General features: G+C 37.0%; 1 protein-coding gene across 30 annotated transcripts in view; it reads left to right on the forward strand.

Annotated features, from left to right (window-relative positions):
* TJP1 (tight junction protein 1) overlaps nt 1-16,750 on the forward strand; it is a 184,100-nt gene that overhangs the window by 148,481 nt on the left and 18,869 nt on the right. For all 30 annotated transcript variants that reach the window (XM_085515677.1, XM_085515678.1, XM_085515680.1 and 27 more), the window contains 13 exons: nt 1,214-1,493; nt 2,073-2,176; nt 2,940-3,108; nt 3,499-3,643; nt 8,472-8,608; nt 11,184-11,289; nt 11,993-12,143; nt 12,635-12,743; nt 13,360-13,579; nt 13,980-14,164; nt 14,304-14,399; nt 14,829-14,911; nt 15,819-16,029. In XM_085515677.1, the coding sequence (XP_085371803.1) occupies nt 1,214-1,493; nt 2,073-2,176; nt 2,940-3,108; nt 3,499-3,643; nt 8,472-8,608; nt 11,184-11,289; nt 11,993-12,143; nt 12,635-12,743; nt 13,360-13,579; nt 13,980-14,164; nt 14,304-14,399; nt 14,829-14,911; nt 15,819-16,029 (1,996 nt within the window). The remainder of the gene's footprint in view (nt 1-1,213; nt 1,494-2,072; nt 2,177-2,939; nt 3,109-3,498; nt 3,644-8,471; nt 8,609-11,183; nt 11,290-11,992; nt 12,144-12,634; nt 12,744-13,359; nt 13,580-13,979; nt 14,165-14,303; nt 14,400-14,828; nt 14,912-15,818; nt 16,030-16,750) is intronic.

Here is a 16,750-nt window from a genome sequence, read left to right on the forward strand (position 1 = left end):
GCATCACAGGATATCCTGAATTGGAAGGAACCCTCAAGGATTATTGAGTCCAACTACTCACTCCACATGGGACTATACAGAAATGAAGCCTTATGTCTGACAGCAGTATCTGAACGCTCTCTGAACTTCGGTAGCTTGCTGCTGTGACCACTGCCCCGGGCAGCCTGTTTCTGGGCCTGGTCATGCTATGGTGAATAACCTCTTCCTGTTATATACTGTGTGATAATCTCCTGATGCAGCTTTGTGCCATTGACAGTCAACTTTTTAATCTCATCTATCTTGGAGCTATTACTAGGCTTTGCATGTTAAGTAACAGACCTCATCTTCACAGAATAGTCTGGATCTATAGCTGGTAATGGCAGGATGGGATGTCTGGAAAATGTCTGCTTTGTAAATGTTACACGGATCTGTTCTGTTAAAGGTTGACTAGACATCTTATGCTTTGTTTGTATGACAGGTGTCATGACTATCACTTCGAGCCTTTAAGTCTTGTATAACTTTCCCCTTGTGTAAAGGATTCTCTTTGTCATGAGCTTGCTGTGTTCAAGCAGTGATCAAGGAATGAGTGATCAAAAAGGATTTTCCCCAGTCTTACTGGGTTAGCAGTCACCGTACAAAATATTCCTTCCTTGGTAGATCCTCAACTAGTTTTCAGGAAGTTTATTTTAATAAACAGTAATTTGTATATAAAGATTTCCAATAACATACTGGAAATGTGTTTTTTTTTTTCTACCTCATCTATGTTGTCTGTTACAAAAAGGTAACTATTTGTTTAAAGGATGAGTTGAAGTGGAAAGGGATGAAAGCTAAAAGTAGTAGTTGGTTTCGGCCTCTTTCGGCCTCAAGAGCTTGCATCATGTATTTAATTGCTGTTGTGAAAGAGAAAGTAATTTAATTTTAGCATTAATTTCATATTGACATTGAAACTATGGGTAAGTAATCATTAACAACTCATTGCTTAGTATTCTCTAAATTTAATAAAGTAGAAACCTGTTGAATCTGTTCCATAGCAGCTGATTTTCACTTGAGGAAAACTCACAGCCCATCTTTATTGCTAAAAGGCTTTCTGTTCCTAGAAGCACAACAGAAACCACACACGCTTAAAAAACAAACAAACAAAAAGCCAACATAGCTTCTGTACCAGCATAACTAATTGGTACATGGGTTGTGATTAAAATGCAGCCAAAAGCTAATAGCTATTGGTTTGTTGTAGACGATCCGAAGGATGAAGAAAATTCAGATTCCAGTAGCTCGACAGGAACCTGAACCAGTGTCTGAAAATGAGGATGATAGCTATGATGAAGAGATACGGGACCCAAGAACCAGCCGTGGTGCTGCCAGTTCCAACAGAAGGCATGAGAAGAGCTGGGTGCGAGACCGAAGTGCAAGCAGAGAAAGAAGCTTATCACCAAGATCTGACAGAAGATCAGTTACTTCCAGTCAGCCTGCAAAACCTACCAAAGTAACATTGGTGAAATCAAGGAAAAATGAAGGTAACTTGTACAGGATTCTATCGCTAAGGCCTTTGCCTATTTTTAAAGACCAAATATCAGTGTTGTGGTAAAGGCTTTGTGAACCTTATGGGAAGAGTTGTTTCAGTTCGTTGGCCAGTTTTACAAGTAGCTAGCTGAAGAACTGAAAATTCCTGTTGTGTTTCTCGTGGTATTTTTCATGTTCCAATATACATGAGCTAATCAGGGGTGAGTATTTTGTAAATAAATCCCATTTATATGTCTGCTGTGGTAGTGGCTACATACTTATATATAGTTCATCTGAGTCTTCCTTGTTCCTACTCTTTAAATGAAGGAAAAATTGTTTGGTAGTACACATACTGAGCTACTAAAAACCAGAAATAAGTACAGACATAGTTGGAAGAGGAGTTGTATAGCAGTAAATACATAGAGAAATACATAGAGAGATTCTGCTGAAGCCTTTCACGTACTATGTTCACTCTTCTGTTTGTGTTTCTAGTTTAAATCTTCTATAAAGCAGTGCTGTAAATCTTTACGTCCTTATACCCTTTTTTAAACAATAATTTCATCATTTTTTTTTCCTTTTCTTTTGTTACAAAGAATATGGTCTACGGTTGGCAAGCCACATATTTGTGAAAGAAATATCACAGGATAGCCTTGCAGCAAGAGATGGCAATATTCAGGAAGGAGATGTTGTTCTGAAGGTACAGTGAATTGTGGTGGTGGTTGTTCAAAGGAAAAATTCTCTGATAAAATCTGTTGGTGAACCAACTTTGCATTAATTATTGTTAGTGACCTGAGTAAATAACTTATCTCAAGTACCGATAAATCTAACTCTCCTACTTTAAATGAGGGGGGGGGAAAAAAAAAAAAAAGTCATAAAGCAGGTTTTTTTTGTTGGATATTATTTCACAGGACTGACTTGGTCGAACAATGCTTATGTAACTAAAGAACCTCACTTTATATGCATAATTAGAAATAAAGTGCTTAGAGTGGCATGAGATTCTGAACCTACATGCATCGTTACACCATATGGTGTTATGCAGTTGAGCAACGCTGAAACTTACCTTCAGGTTAAATGTGATTTTTAAGAAGGAAAAAAAAAGTTGATGTACACAGCAATTTTTATCTCAAAAAAATACAAACAACCCGTTAATAATGTTCTTGCAACAAACATTGGTGCAGAAGAACATACTATTCTTTACACTGCTGTTAGTTCAAAAAAGCTTTTTCTGTGAAAAAAACCTCTTAATTACTGAGTGGTAGAGGTTTTGTATTTGAATGATGAGGCAAATATTTTTTGTTCTATCTTGGATAAAACCTATTGCTTCAGCATTCTGGGTCAACTGTGGCAATTTGAAAAATCTCTGGATGTTTCTAAATATTATCAGACAGAAATACACAGCCTTTACTGCAGGTTCACTGTTTTTCAGTAAGCTTCTATTTGCGCTCTTCTTACTGTTCCAGATAAATGGCACAGTGACAGAAAATATGTCCTTAGCAGATGCGAAAACGCTAATAGAAAGGTCCAAAGGCAAGTTGAAGATGGTCGTTCAACGAGATGAACGAGCTACGCTGTTGAATGTCCCTGATCTTTCTGACAGTATTCATTCTGCTAACGCTTCGGAAAGAGATGGTGAGTATAAACTTAATTTCCAAAGGCAAGGAATTCCCTGTGTTATGAAGATGTGAAATACTTTGGTGGGGTGAGAGAAGGGTGGGAAGGATGATAGGAGTAGGATTGTGGTGTGGGTAAATTCCTTTTGAATGTTATTTTAAATCTGTACCTTTAAAAAAAAAAAACCCACATGTAATTTGTAATTTTCTTGTAATTGTTCTTGCAGGCGTATTGTTTAGTTCTTTTTGAAATAGTAGATTCTAACATCTTCATTTAAAAAAAAAAACAAAAAAAAACAACAACTAAACAAACAAAAAAAACCTCTGCAAAAGCTTATTTCCATTTGAGCAGGTCATGCCACCATTTTAATTACAGTCATTTCATGGAAAAACAACTTTTATTTAACAGACATCTCAGAAATTCAGTCGCTGGCATCAGATCATTCCAACCGATCACATGACAGGCCCCGCCGCAGTCGTTCACGATCTCCTGACCAGAGGTCAGAGCCTTCAGACCATTCCAGACATTCTCCACAGCAGCCCAGCAACGGCAGGTGATGGCAGCATTGTATTATTTTTAAATCAATTGTTTAAAGTGACATTTAAGTTGTAGGAGTGCTTGGATGTATACGTTGACTGGTGCGATGCACGACTGTGGTAGCAGTAATGTGGACTTCCTTCTCTTGAGGTGTAACTAATTGTGATCCAGATTTTAGGAGACTTTGGGGAAGTGGTACCTTAAACTTCTGGTTTGCCCCTTTTTTATTTAAAAAGAAAAAAAAACAAGAATTGGAACATGAGTATTATAAATGGTCTTTCAAGTTTAAAGAGATTGAAGAATGTGCAACTGCAGTTTACTTAACAAAACAATGAGCTGCAGCAATCTTACTAGAGCTGACTGGTCTTCTTTGTTTCGTTTAATTTTCTTTGCTACCTCTCTTTAAAAGTTACTAAATCTTTCCAAGTAAGTTGAATTCCTGCAAAATAAGGAGTTTTTCTCAGCGGATGTAATTTAGGAATGATCTATTTTATGTTTTAGAATATTCTTTTTAATGCCATTTCTTCTGAAATGTTAGTATTGACAGCAAGTCATTTTTTTCTTATTCGTGCTGCTTTCCTCTGGAAATGGGAACTCTAATGTGCAATAGAAAGAATGGGGGAAAAAAAAAAACTTCAAACAAATTTGTCTTTGTATTGTGAGGAGTTCACAATTGGTAATTCCAGCTGACAGAACAGAAAATTTTACCAGTTTCAAATTCAGAGTCTGCATTTTAAAATGCTATCGAAAGTTCTGAGAAACAAGTGGCTGCTAGCAGTTTGATAAAACTAAGATAAACCCAATGGTTTATTAATTTTATTTATTTTTACTCAACGGGGAGAGTGCTTCAAGATTTTTGATAACTTCTAGGAGCTAATAAATCTGCAAGATGGTTCTTACATGCACGTGTACCTATTTTTATATGTTGAGAGAGACTACAAGGCAGGAAGGTCTGTTTTCGAGTAGGGGCTCTATGCAGGATTCTAAACTCAGGGATGCCATCAGTCTTCATTTGATTTAGAAGTGCATACTTCATAGATCAGTAAAATATCCATGAGAGCTAAAGCAGCAGGAATGCAGGGAGGGCTAGCTCAATAGTTATCGCCTGTCTTCATGTTACAGAGGTCATTTTAGCTGTGACCTAACAGTTCAAGTTAAGTACAACTACAAATTTCTGCTTATTCTAGAGTTATTATTCTAGAGTGGCTTAGCGGCTGTTAGTAATTAGTAGAATCCCATTATTTAGAAGAATGCAAGTTCAGCCATACATTTTTTCTGTCTTGTACTAGATGGATTGAATTCCTGCTTTCATAGGCAAGAACAACACAATGAATGTAGAGAGTCCCTTGTCCTTTCGTGATAATTTTCTCCCTATGGTGTCCCAGAAAAAAAATGCAAGTGAGCTCTTACTCTGTTTTCCATTCTTTGTTTAAATCAGTAAGTAACTCAAATATTCTTTTAGAAAGAGATTACAGCTCCATGGCATTGGTTTTGTTGAAGGCGCCATGGGAAATTTCTATCTTCTTTGTCCTCTGATGCTTGACTGCCTGAGAGTGTCTCAAAGGGAAATATGTTGCTGTACATTATTGAGTTGTTTAGGTTTGGAAACTATTTTTCTGAGCCCTTTGAGGGAAGGGAAGATTGGATTAAAGCATAAAATCAGCATTAGGAGTAGTCTGTTGAATAGTTCCTTTGTGTCAACAGAATTGATTTTGTAGTTTCGTCTTCTTCTTGGATATACTGTTGGAGTAGGAGACACCTTAAAAAATTGTAAAGTCTGTAGTGCTCCTGTCAGAGATGAAACTTGTATTTCTCAACATGCATTTCTAATGCAATGTGAAGATGGCTGACGGAGGAAAAAATCCATCATACATGAGCTACATACAACTTATTCTTGTGCTAGTGCTTTTGTCCTCTATTGCAGTGGCTTCAGTGGATGGTCACTTCCTCCCTACTGACTATGCTGTCAAAGAATTATGTCCTTCCTGAGAAGGAACTTCAAAGTTAACTCTGAGTGCTTCTGTTATCTGCTTTATGAGCAGGAGTTACCTTGGCATGGATTGACTTCCTGCAGGACACATCACTTTTGAGATCAGAAAATCTGCTGGGCCCTAAACCACATTAAGAACATGTTAAAAGCAGCTGCTTCTTGTAGTACTTATTTGTGCAAGTTCAGGTTTGCTGCAGTAGCGCTGGATTTGTAACCATGCTTTATTGTTAAAAATATGGTGGAAAAACTAGAGGGAGAAACCTTGAGAATAAGATGAGGAAGGAAAAGTGGGGGTGGGGGAGAAACCAAACTAAAATCAAGGTGGATGTTGAAATGTATTGAAGATAATTAGTCTGTCTTTAGAAATTTTGCTGTTATTCTAAGTGTTTGTGTGTTGGTGAGAGAAATTGTGTAGGAATCCTCAGTCCTTTCACACGAGCTTAACTGCAGACAGCCACTTTTTAAGTGCATTAGAGAACAGATATATATACCAGTGCATTTGTTCCAGTATTGCTTCAGTGCCTGATAGGTTCTTGACTGTGGTCCATATTTCAGTACTTTAAACTGCAGTTTTCCTGTATGTAGAAATTTTATAATGATTGCTACTTGTACATGGTGCCAAGAGTACCTTGGGGATGTACCATATATATTCTTTCTTACTATCTAGTCTTACTGTTGTGGATTACAGGTTGAGTTAGGCAAAGTTTTGGTGAGATGTATGCTGACCAGTGGCATTTAAAGCAGGGATAAAAGCTGTGTTTAAACTAGTGGTTTGAGATAACGTGAAGATGAGAAGTAAAATAACCTTTGCTTTCATATAGTAACTCTAGCATTCTTTTTTTTTGCCTTTTTGTCAAAGAAAAACAGACTACTATTTTGGAATACTTGTTTCTATTTAGTGTTAGGAGATGCTAAGAAACAGGTAGAAAGGGCTTGTGGCAAAATCAACTGTAGTACTCATTAGTGCCCAAAAAGTCTTCAGTCTGGGGGAAGGGAATTCGTTGTAGCTTACTGTCTTTATAAGACACGTGCATTTAAATGTATGTCAATGTCTGGCTTCACTGACCCAGGATGTAGGAAAAATACTGCATTTCATAGTAATGAAGGTAGGAAGGAGAAAGTAGAAAAATCAGTGTTTCATTTTGCTAGACCTGGTGGTCCAGCCAGAATTGTTTTGACATTGTTTTTATCAACTCTGAAAGTGCCAGAAGAGTTTATAAGAATAAAGCTCAGACTGCTGTACTTGTGTTTACCAAATATTTATAAGGAGCTTGTTGTTTACAGTGGCGAGATGCCTATGTCTTTCGAGATCATTGTAATGATTACAAGTTTGGTGATTGTTTTCTATTTTACTTTAGTTACCTTTGGGCAGAATTTTAAAACTCTGGCAGAAGAAAGAAGGGCCTTACTATGTCTGAATTGATAAGCTGAGATTTGTTTCTGGTGTTTCAAACTTAATGTTCCTTCATGAACGCATGTTCTGCTTGTGTTTAGATAGTTACTGTTTCTTTTATTGTTTCATCCGAACCTTGAGATGATCTATTGGTTCTTGTTTTTCTCAGTCCTACTTCACAACTCTTGAGTTAGTGGTTCTTGTTAAATAGTCTTTCTGTGTATAATAGATTTTTTTTTTTTTTTAAGTACATCTGTACTTAATGAAAACTGAGACTCATTATTGCCCAGTAGCACCATCTACTGTTAGCAGTGACAGACTTGACTTCTCCCTTCCTGTAAGATAGGAGATGTAGGAGATCTAGGAAGTTGTTGCTTGATGGTGTCAATCTCCTCTCAGATACTACTTGCTTATGCATCAACTCCCACAAATTCAATAGATGTTTAGGACATTTCATGACTATTTTTTGTGTAGGGTATACATACTCTGGAATTAAAGCCATTCTTTTCAGCTTTTCCATCTGCTTGTTAGTACTCTGCTTTTACCCTGTTAAATTATTTCACTTTCAACAGGTGATAGCATAACAGTTGGTACGTGCTGCAAGCTGAAGTGTTCTGTTGAGTTTTGTTGTGTTACAGCTGGTAGCAAAGAAACCTCCCTATAGCAATATACCACAATACCTCATCTGTTCAGCTAAAAGAATAGAAATTACGTTACTTGAGATTTAGATATTCCCTTCATTTAAGGAATGAAAGATTTTTCCCTTTTATCTTGTCATATATTCATTTGGTTATCTTTTATACTATTAATTTATGTGAGAAATGTATAAGAGGCATGTTGTCTGTTTTCTAAAATATGCCAGATGGCTAAGTGTATGAGAAGCACTTTTTTTTGCTTTCAAGTATGATAGATATGTAGTAGTCCCATCTTCTTCAAAGGCTGGGAAGTCAGAGGTAAGTTTGTGTACTGTCTTTTTTTTTTTAAGGAAAGCTCTACCAAGAACAATGGCAGCAGCACCTGTATTCCAGGAGAGCTGCCACATGAAAAAGCAGATAGATTAGTGTGAAAGCTGGGGTCAGGTCTGAAAATCCACGACCTTTGCAGGGAGAGGAAAGAAAGGATCATAATTGCTCTTCTTCCCTTCTTTCCTTTGTTTCTTATGTTTTTGTACAGCCCATTTGTACAACTCGCTTGCTTGAGGCTGGGTGCAGTAAGGACAGTAGTCTGTTTTACCATGTCACTCCTTTTTTGAAACAATCATATGCAGATGTTTATCGTGTTATTTTATTGCCATAAAGTTAGGGACAAAAGGCTCAGATTTTGAAATGGTAAAAATACCGAGACCATAATAGCCATAGGAGCAGGAGAGCAAAATGTTGTAATTGATGATTACTCATCCTAGCAGTTCAAGTTCAGAGAAATATTTCTATATGCAGAGTGAAATCTCTTTTTCTAATATAGTCTTCGAAGCAGAGAAGATGAAAGAGCAACTAAACCGGGAGCTGTCTCTACACCTGTGAAGAATGCAGATGATATTTCTAAAACTATGGAAGAGGTGGCAGTCGAAAGAACTGAAAAACAAACACCACCACTCCCAGGTAAAAATATTAAATGTGTTAATTCAGCGTGCTGCTGAGAATGCATGGTCAGCAGAGATTTTGTGCTCTTGTATAGCTGTGGAATAATTACTAAAGTCTTAAAACAGAACAAGTTATAACTACTTCTTAAGCCTGTTTATATTTCAGAGTTTTGGTCATGAAAACCTCAATTGAGAGGGGTCTGCCCACTTTGTGAGCTCAAACTTCAGTGCTTAAAGCTGTAACTGTATGTGTTAGTTGCAGACACTTTTAGTCATCTTCTCTAGAAGAAGGTTTCATTGGATCTCTGTCAGGCCGTAGTCTGGTTCTTACAGTTTGCTGGTAGTAGTTTGTATTTGAATAATGGTGAAGCTAAGCTCTTTCAGAACTACTATTCCGAAACAAAACTTAAATCACTCTGAAGTGCATTCTTTCTGTGGCATTCAAATATAGTCATGGACTAATTTAGGCAGAGCTGCCCTTGGAAGGCTGTAAAATGAGAAAAAGCACATTCAAGCTTGAAAATGCTTGACAACTTAAGGGATGAGAAATGAGACTATTGCGTGTAGTGTTCAGTTACTCAATGAGGAATTGAAGTAGTTATGATATTGATAGGCTCTGAAAGATTTTGAACACAAGTACAGTGGATTTTCTGATGCATTGGCCTTTAACAAGGCTGTCATCAGAGATAGTCCTTTGCAACAGTGTTACTAAAAGATGCAAGTTATGACTTTTTTTACAGAGATAGTAAAAGGATACTGCAGCAAATGAGATTTAAAATATTAGTTCAGTATTTCTATAACATAATGAAAAATAATTGGCATAAAACAAAATCAGTCAGGATAGGATTGCAAGGGTGTTTCTCATCTGAAATTAACGTTGTTGGTTTGAGGGACTGCCAAGTGCATAATAAGTGCTGTGAGGTTGGGTTTTATTTGTTAGTGGGGAAAAGTGTGCTATTCCTGGATGAGTGGGAACAGACACATGGAGAAAATCAATTTGTATGGGAGGTGGTGTCTGAAAAAGTCATAGGCCAGTACATAAAGATAATATGTAACTTTTTCTGTAGATAAAATTAACTTGATATTATGTGTAGTCTGAAATAAAATGGTGTAATAAAGAGCCTGATTCTCTAGGAGCCTCAAAGAGAGCTCCAGAGAAATGAGGAGGCTCTTTCGAAGTCTGTAATAAAAACATGGTTAGAAAAGTAAGTTGATGGGTTCTGTGACTGCTTCTTAGACTAAGGGCAAGAAGTCTGTCACGACTGAGTCAAGGAGGGGATAGAAGGAAAGTATTCCTTGAGAGGGGTTGTCAAGGGCTTAAGTCACTAAAGGCTTAAAGAAAAATGCTATACTATTGTACCGTAAAGAAAAAAAAAATAATCAAACAAAAAAACTAACAAACAAAAACCTTAGGAAGTATATTATCAAACAGTCTGAAATTCTCCATTTCAAACTGGTCTATTCAGTAATTTGAAAAGAAGGTGATTTGATAGCTAGATTAAGCAGAAAGGAGCATTAGCCTAGTTTGAAGATAGCGTAGTTTGAAATTGGCTTCTTTCAAGTGCATCAAGATAATACTTTAAATACAAATTCTTGTATCATGTGCAACCATGTAGCAAATAATAGACAGTAATAGTGTCCACTGCTGGAGGATGATTGCAGTGATATTTTCCTCTCAGTAACTAGAGAATCCGTGCAGCAGAGTCATAAGTATTTATCTTTAAGAGCCAACTGCACCATAGTATACAGTGAGATTTGCCATCCTCAAGCTGTGCAGCAATAGTTCTAGTGTTTGAAGTACTTTTGTTGCATAAATCAAGGGGTTCTTTAATGGGGGAAGTCTCAGAATTGCAGGGTCTGGAAGGGGCACTAAGAGTCCAACCCCCCTGCTAAAGCAGGTACCCTACAGTAGGTCACAGAGGCAGGTCTCCAGACAGGTCTTGACAATCTCCCTAGAAGGAGACTCTACAAACCCCTCTGGGTAACCTGTGCCAGTGCCCTTACAGTGAAGAAGGTCTTCCACATGTTTATACAGAACTTCTCCTTTTTGTATCACTATGCATCACCGAGAAGAGACTGGCTTCACTCATTTGCCTCTCATCTGCCTTTAGATATAAACATTTATTGGATCCCCCTTCAGTTGTCTTTTCCACAGGCTGAACAGACCCAGGTTTCTCAGCCTTTCCTCAAATAGGAGATGCTTCGAGTCCTTCATCATCTTTGTGGCTCCCTGCTGGACTCATTTTGAGAGATCCCTGTCTTTTTTGAGCTGAGACACCCAAGACTGGACACGGCACTCTTAAATGTGGGAAGTTATGTTTGATGCATCTAAGTGTGCCTAACTTAAAGGAAAGAGCAAGGCTGAAAATGGTCTTGAGAGAGCATAAAACCTTTTAGTTCTTGCAGTTCTACAATGTTGATGAAGCTCTGCTTTGAATGACAAGGTTTCTTGTTGTAAATTTCTAATGTTCAGTTTCTAGCATAAAGAGGGTTGGTGGGTAGAGAAAAACTACTGAAGAAGCTCTGAAATTAAGCTTTATTTTCTTATCTGTAAATGCCCAAACGGATATTCAGTGTCTTCTGTATTTTAATAGAACCAAAGCCAGTATATGCACAAGGAGGTCAGCCAGATGTGGATTTACCAGTCAGTCCATCTGATGGTCCTTTACCCAACTCAACCCATGAAGATGGAATGCTTCGGTAACGTAACTCTAAATTCTATTCGAGTCCTGTTGCCTTGGTCTTGAGCAATGTTTCTTCTAAGTTAATGAATAACATTTATAAATGGCCTGATGTGAAGTCCAGCGTGCTGTTCGGGTGCCTCTATTTGAAAATAATAGAGTAAAAATTTCAGAAATATCTTTTCCTTTTGTAATTATTGAAGACCAATTAAAATAATTACAGAAATATACAGTCATGGTATGCAAATGAGTCTAATTCAACTGAATCTCCTTTATGAGCATCAGTGAGAGTATATTCTAGCTGAGGTAATCTCAAAAGTTCATCTTATTCCCTGAAGAGCCAGAATAAATCTCTGTACTAGCACAGCTCTTCCAAAGGGCAGAATGCTTTGGGAAGAGAGTGTCAAAATGCTTCTTAAAACACTATATTAATGTAAGACAAACTTTGCTGTACTAGTAAAGTAAGTTGTTTTTTTTGTTATTTTTAAGTGCTGCAGATGAGTCTGTTGTATAATGGTATAGTTGATAAGCAATCAATGGTAATCATAGTATAATATCTCCTCTAGTTGAAGCAGTAGGCAAATTATATGCATGTCATCAGTCTGAATTACTCAAACACTTTATGTATATTTACACACATGTGCACAGAGATAGATATATAGGTATATATCTATACACACATGTATACGCAATTCAAAGTGGAATATCTTCTTATTTTCTAGGCCAAGCATGAAACTGGTAAAATTCAGGAAAGGGGATAGTGTGGGCCTGCGGCTCGCTGGTGGCAATGATGTTGGCATATTTGTAGCTGGTGTTTTGGAGGACAGCCCTGCGGCGAAAGAAGGATTAGAGGAAGGAGACCAAATTCTCAGGGTATGTTGAATATAATAGCACAAGTGTTCTGTCATACCAAAGTGGATTTTGTTTCTTTAGTGCATGTTTATTACATGACTTGGCAACAGAATTTCCTTTTACTGTTGCTAGAAAAGTTTGTAAGACTTATGTTCAATTTCTGAGACTAAATTCAGTTCAAAGAAAATGCCTCTAACTGTTGGGCCCCACTGGATTCTCAAGTAAGCTTCTGTATATTACAGTTTAATATTACTGATGTTCATAGATGTTCTGTAATATTAATCTAAAGAAGTCAAAATGAGCAGCTGTCTAATGTTCCAGAGGTTATGCTTATCTCAAACAGTAGTATTCTTTTAGAGCTGTATCTTCCTGAGATCCATGTCCTTGGTGTTCTTATATATTAAGCTGAGTAAACAATCTCAGCAATAAACTAATTCAGTTTACCTGTTATGTAGCTGTGTGTCTATTAAATGATGTATGCTAAATCAAACTGATTACTTCATTGATGCTAGGTTAATAACGTAGACTTCACAAATATCATCAGAGAAGAAGCTGTCCTTTTTTTACTTGATCTCCCTAAAGGCGAAGAAGTAACCATTTTGGCACAGAAGAAGAAAGATGGTAAGTATTTGTGTATCTGAAGCAGTGTAATGGGCTGATTGGAAACAGATTTTAAAAAATACAGTTAAGAAAGGATAATTGTTGGCTAGAAGGAGATTAGCATCTTTAAAAGGCTATTCAAAGTTCTTTTGGGTTTAGAATGGGCTAAAGGTTGATACTGTAGTAATTTTTTTCCTTAAATAAGGAAAAAAAATCCCAAAAAACAAGAAAACACAATAAAAGACCAACCCCAAAGCAAACTACAACAGTTCTATTTTTTTAAAAAACAGCATTTAATGAAATTTTTGGGGGATGGGATGAGGGGGCAGGAAAAGAAGTTTGGTTTATGCTGTTCTGTTGAAAATCTTTCTTTCCCAGTGAGATTCATTCCTTCCTGAGGAAGTGGATTCAGTTTATACTAACAAATTTTTGACAGCATAAGTTGAATTTATGTTTGTAGAGTTCTTTGTAATAGTTGCACAGCTTAAAACAGAAGCTGTGAGTCATTAAGGTTTTCTGAAGTAATATTTAAAACAAGGAGAATTAAAATGAAACACTGCACTCCCAACACTTTTCAGGAGCACTATGACTGCAATTTACTGGGACAAGTATAACAGCAACTTTTTTCTTCTTTTAGTTTATCGTCGCATTGTTGAGTCTGATGTAGGGGATTCTTTCTATATCAGAACTCATTTTGAATATGAAAAAGAATCTCCTTATGGACTAAGCTTCAACAAAGGTGAAGTGTTTCGGGTTGTGGACACCCTATATAATGGCAAACTGGGTTCATGGCTGGCAATTCGAATTGGCAAGAATCATAAGGAGGTTGAAAGAGGTATCATACCTAACAAAAACAGGTACGGTATTAAAGTATTTATGCTGTTGTTTGAAAACTACAATTTTTAATTACACATCTGTATAACTTGCTGGGTCTGCTGGACATCAGTCTGTAGAACCTGTTCAGCTGGTTGGGGAAAAAGTGCCTGTTAAAATGGGAAACAAACTGATGTTGGATTGCTAGTCCGTGATTTGGTTTCAACTCTTGTACATCCACAGGAAAAAGAAACAGCTGTAACATAGCTCTTTCTTGTGAATGCGAGACTCAAAGCTAGATAAAGCTTTGGAAATCTGAATGTGGCCTGTGTAGTTCATTCTTAAACTTTCTAAGACAGAAGAAAGGAAAACTTGATTCAGCAGATGGTAGGGAAGCATCAGAAGCTGGCTTCCTTTGTAACTTGTTGGGTTTTGTTGTCTTAGAGCTGAGCAACTGGCTAGTGTACAGTACACGCTTCCAAAGACAGCAGGAGGAGATCGAGCAGATTTCTGGAGATTCCGAGGTTTGCGTAGCTCAAAAAGAAATCTTCGAAAAAGTAGAGAAGATCTTTCTGCTCAGCCTGTTCAGACAAAGTTCCCTGCCTATGAAAGAGTTGTTCTTCGGGAAGGTATGGCTTTATTCTTAAATATTTACTGTTGAAGACTAGTAAGTTGTGGAGTTTGCCTCGTATTCACCCATGTATTTCAAAGCATATTGCATTTGTTTTAAGAGATATTTATTTATTTATTTTCCCCTTTCTAATCTAGCTGGGTTTCTCAGACCTGTGACCATTTTTGGTCCAATTGCTGATGTTGCACGAGAGAAATTAGCCAGAGAAGAACCAGATATCTTTCAAATCGCAAGTAAGTGTGAGAGATTTTGTTCAGGTATAAAATCGCCAGTTTTCTTTTGCTAGTTTGTTCCTCTGTTGTTAAACACATTAATAACTAAAGTAATAAAGTGTTAACAATATTAAGTAACAGACTATATAGAAGCTTTCTCACTGGTTAATTGATGATGATTCTCCATAGGCAAAAGTAATGTTTGTTCTATTAGTGGCCTTCCCAAGTTAAAATTTATTTCAGTACATTATCTTACTCCTAAATGCTTATGCAAAGGTGTTGGGATTTTTTGGGGCCAAATGAATGGGCAGCTGTTTTTTCTCTTTTAAAACTAGAGCATTGTTCTCAATCTGAATTTATGCTGAGTGATAAAATAGTTTGGACTATTTTAACATGGAAATGCAGAGTATGTTGTAAACTTACAGGTTTTTACTGTGTTCTCTCTACCAGAAAGTGAACCGAGAGATGCTGGTACTGACCAACGTAGTTCTGGCATTATTCGTCTTCATACGATAAAACAAATAATTGATAGAGTAAGTCTTTTTACTGCCACTGTATGTCTTAACACAGGAAAACTGGGTTATTAAATAAAATGTTGATGTTTTAAAGATAGAAGCACAACCACAGCTTTCTCATCTTCTGTTGATTGACTTCAAAAATATATTCCTGCTTCGTGACTGGTCTAAAAGGTTTTCTAGGCTTTATTCCAAGGAGTGTTGTTCCCTCTCCTTTACAGCTGTTTTAAGTTCCATCCTGTTTTGCTTACAGCCACAGCTTGTGCCCTACCTCTCCTGATTACAAATAAGTAATTGCGAAATTTTCTGCAGAAGGTAAAGGGAAGAGTCTTTCATTCTCACTTCCCTTATATCATGAGAACCTCTGATCTTAGCTCATAATTTGAGGCTGCACTCCTCCCCTGTTGCTTTATGACTTAAAAACCAGCTGCAAACCTTTGTGATTGTGAAACAGGAGCTGTTTTAGCAGCAAAATGGGGTTACTGCGTGCGGTGTATTTGATATGAATCTTGCAGTGGTTGAAAGCTGTTGAAGTTCTTGAATGCAGAGGTTTGGTTTTTTTTGAAGGGAAAAGCGAGTGGTGTGTAAGGAGACCCAAGGTCTTATGTTTGACTCTCTCTTCTTTGTTACAGTCAGAAGTCTTTGTGTATTTTTTAGTTGAATGTTTGGTTTTTTTGGAGGTACTGCTTATTTCAGGGAGCTAAATATTAAAAATATAAATTAAAATAATTGTAGAACTAACTGTATAACTGAAACATGTGCCCATGTAGCCTAGTGCTTGAGTTAGTCTGGTTGTTGAAACAGAAAAGAATTTAAATCAGTACTTTGTATTGTAAACTCTGTAAAGGTAATACAAAAGAAATTTGTAGAAAAAAGCCTTACTGAGTGCTTCACTTTCTTCTCTCTGCTCTTTTTATCATAACAGGACAAACACGCTTTATTAGATGTCACTCCTAATGCAGTGGACCGTCTGAATTATGCACAGTGGTATCCTATTGTAGTGTTCCTGAACCCTGATTCTAAGCAGGGTGTGAAGACCATGAGAATGAGGCTGTGCCCGGAATCACGAAAAAGTGCCAGGAAGCTATATGAAAGAGCTCACAAGCTACGCAAAAATAATCACCACCTCTTTACAAGTAAGCAATTAAAAAGCAATACTAATTAAGTCATGATAATTGAGAGAGCAGAAGTGTGATGAGTAATTTGTCTCCAGACTTGAACAGGAGGTTTTTTGTTCTATTATGTAAAAATTGCTACCTACACTTGGTCTTAGTGCTGGGTAACTGGATGGCAATTTTTCTTCTTGAAATTAAGCCCCGATTTTGAGAATTACAGTATGCAGTGATTAATGAACTTATGAATGCAATGCCTTTACAATTGATAGTGAATGTAATTGTACTAGATATGTTTATTTTGCATATTCATGGCTTTTTCTCTGTGGTTCCTTTTTCCTCTAGATTTTTTCTCTTGCTTCTCTTCCTTTAAAGGAGAGCAGATGCATCTCTTAGCTTGCTTTACATTAGCTGTTTATCGGGCTTTTTCTTCCATGGCATTTTTTCCTGCTCTTACTATGACCTAATGCCTACAAACAGGTTGCTTGCCTTATTCTTCTATCCTGGTTTGCACAGGCTTGCTTATGACACCAGGACTGGGAAGCTGACAGAACAATGTGCCTGCTTCTACAAATACAGTCAAGTAGTTGTGCATTTGTTGAGGCTCCCCCATTCAAATACGAACAGTTCCTTGGCATTTTCATTGTTTATGCCCACAACTGCACAGAAGTTATTTGAAACATTAAAATGACATTACAAAAAATCTGGTGGCTCTGCAAGATGACCATCAGTTATATTCAGTCAT

The sequence above is a fragment of the Coturnix japonica genome, chromosome 14, assembly GCF_054131305.1.
Source record: "Coturnix japonica strain WE chromosome 14, WE-NBRP24, whole genome shotgun sequence".
NCBI classification, from domain to species: Eukaryota; Metazoa; Chordata; class Aves; order Galliformes; family Phasianidae; genus Coturnix; species Coturnix japonica.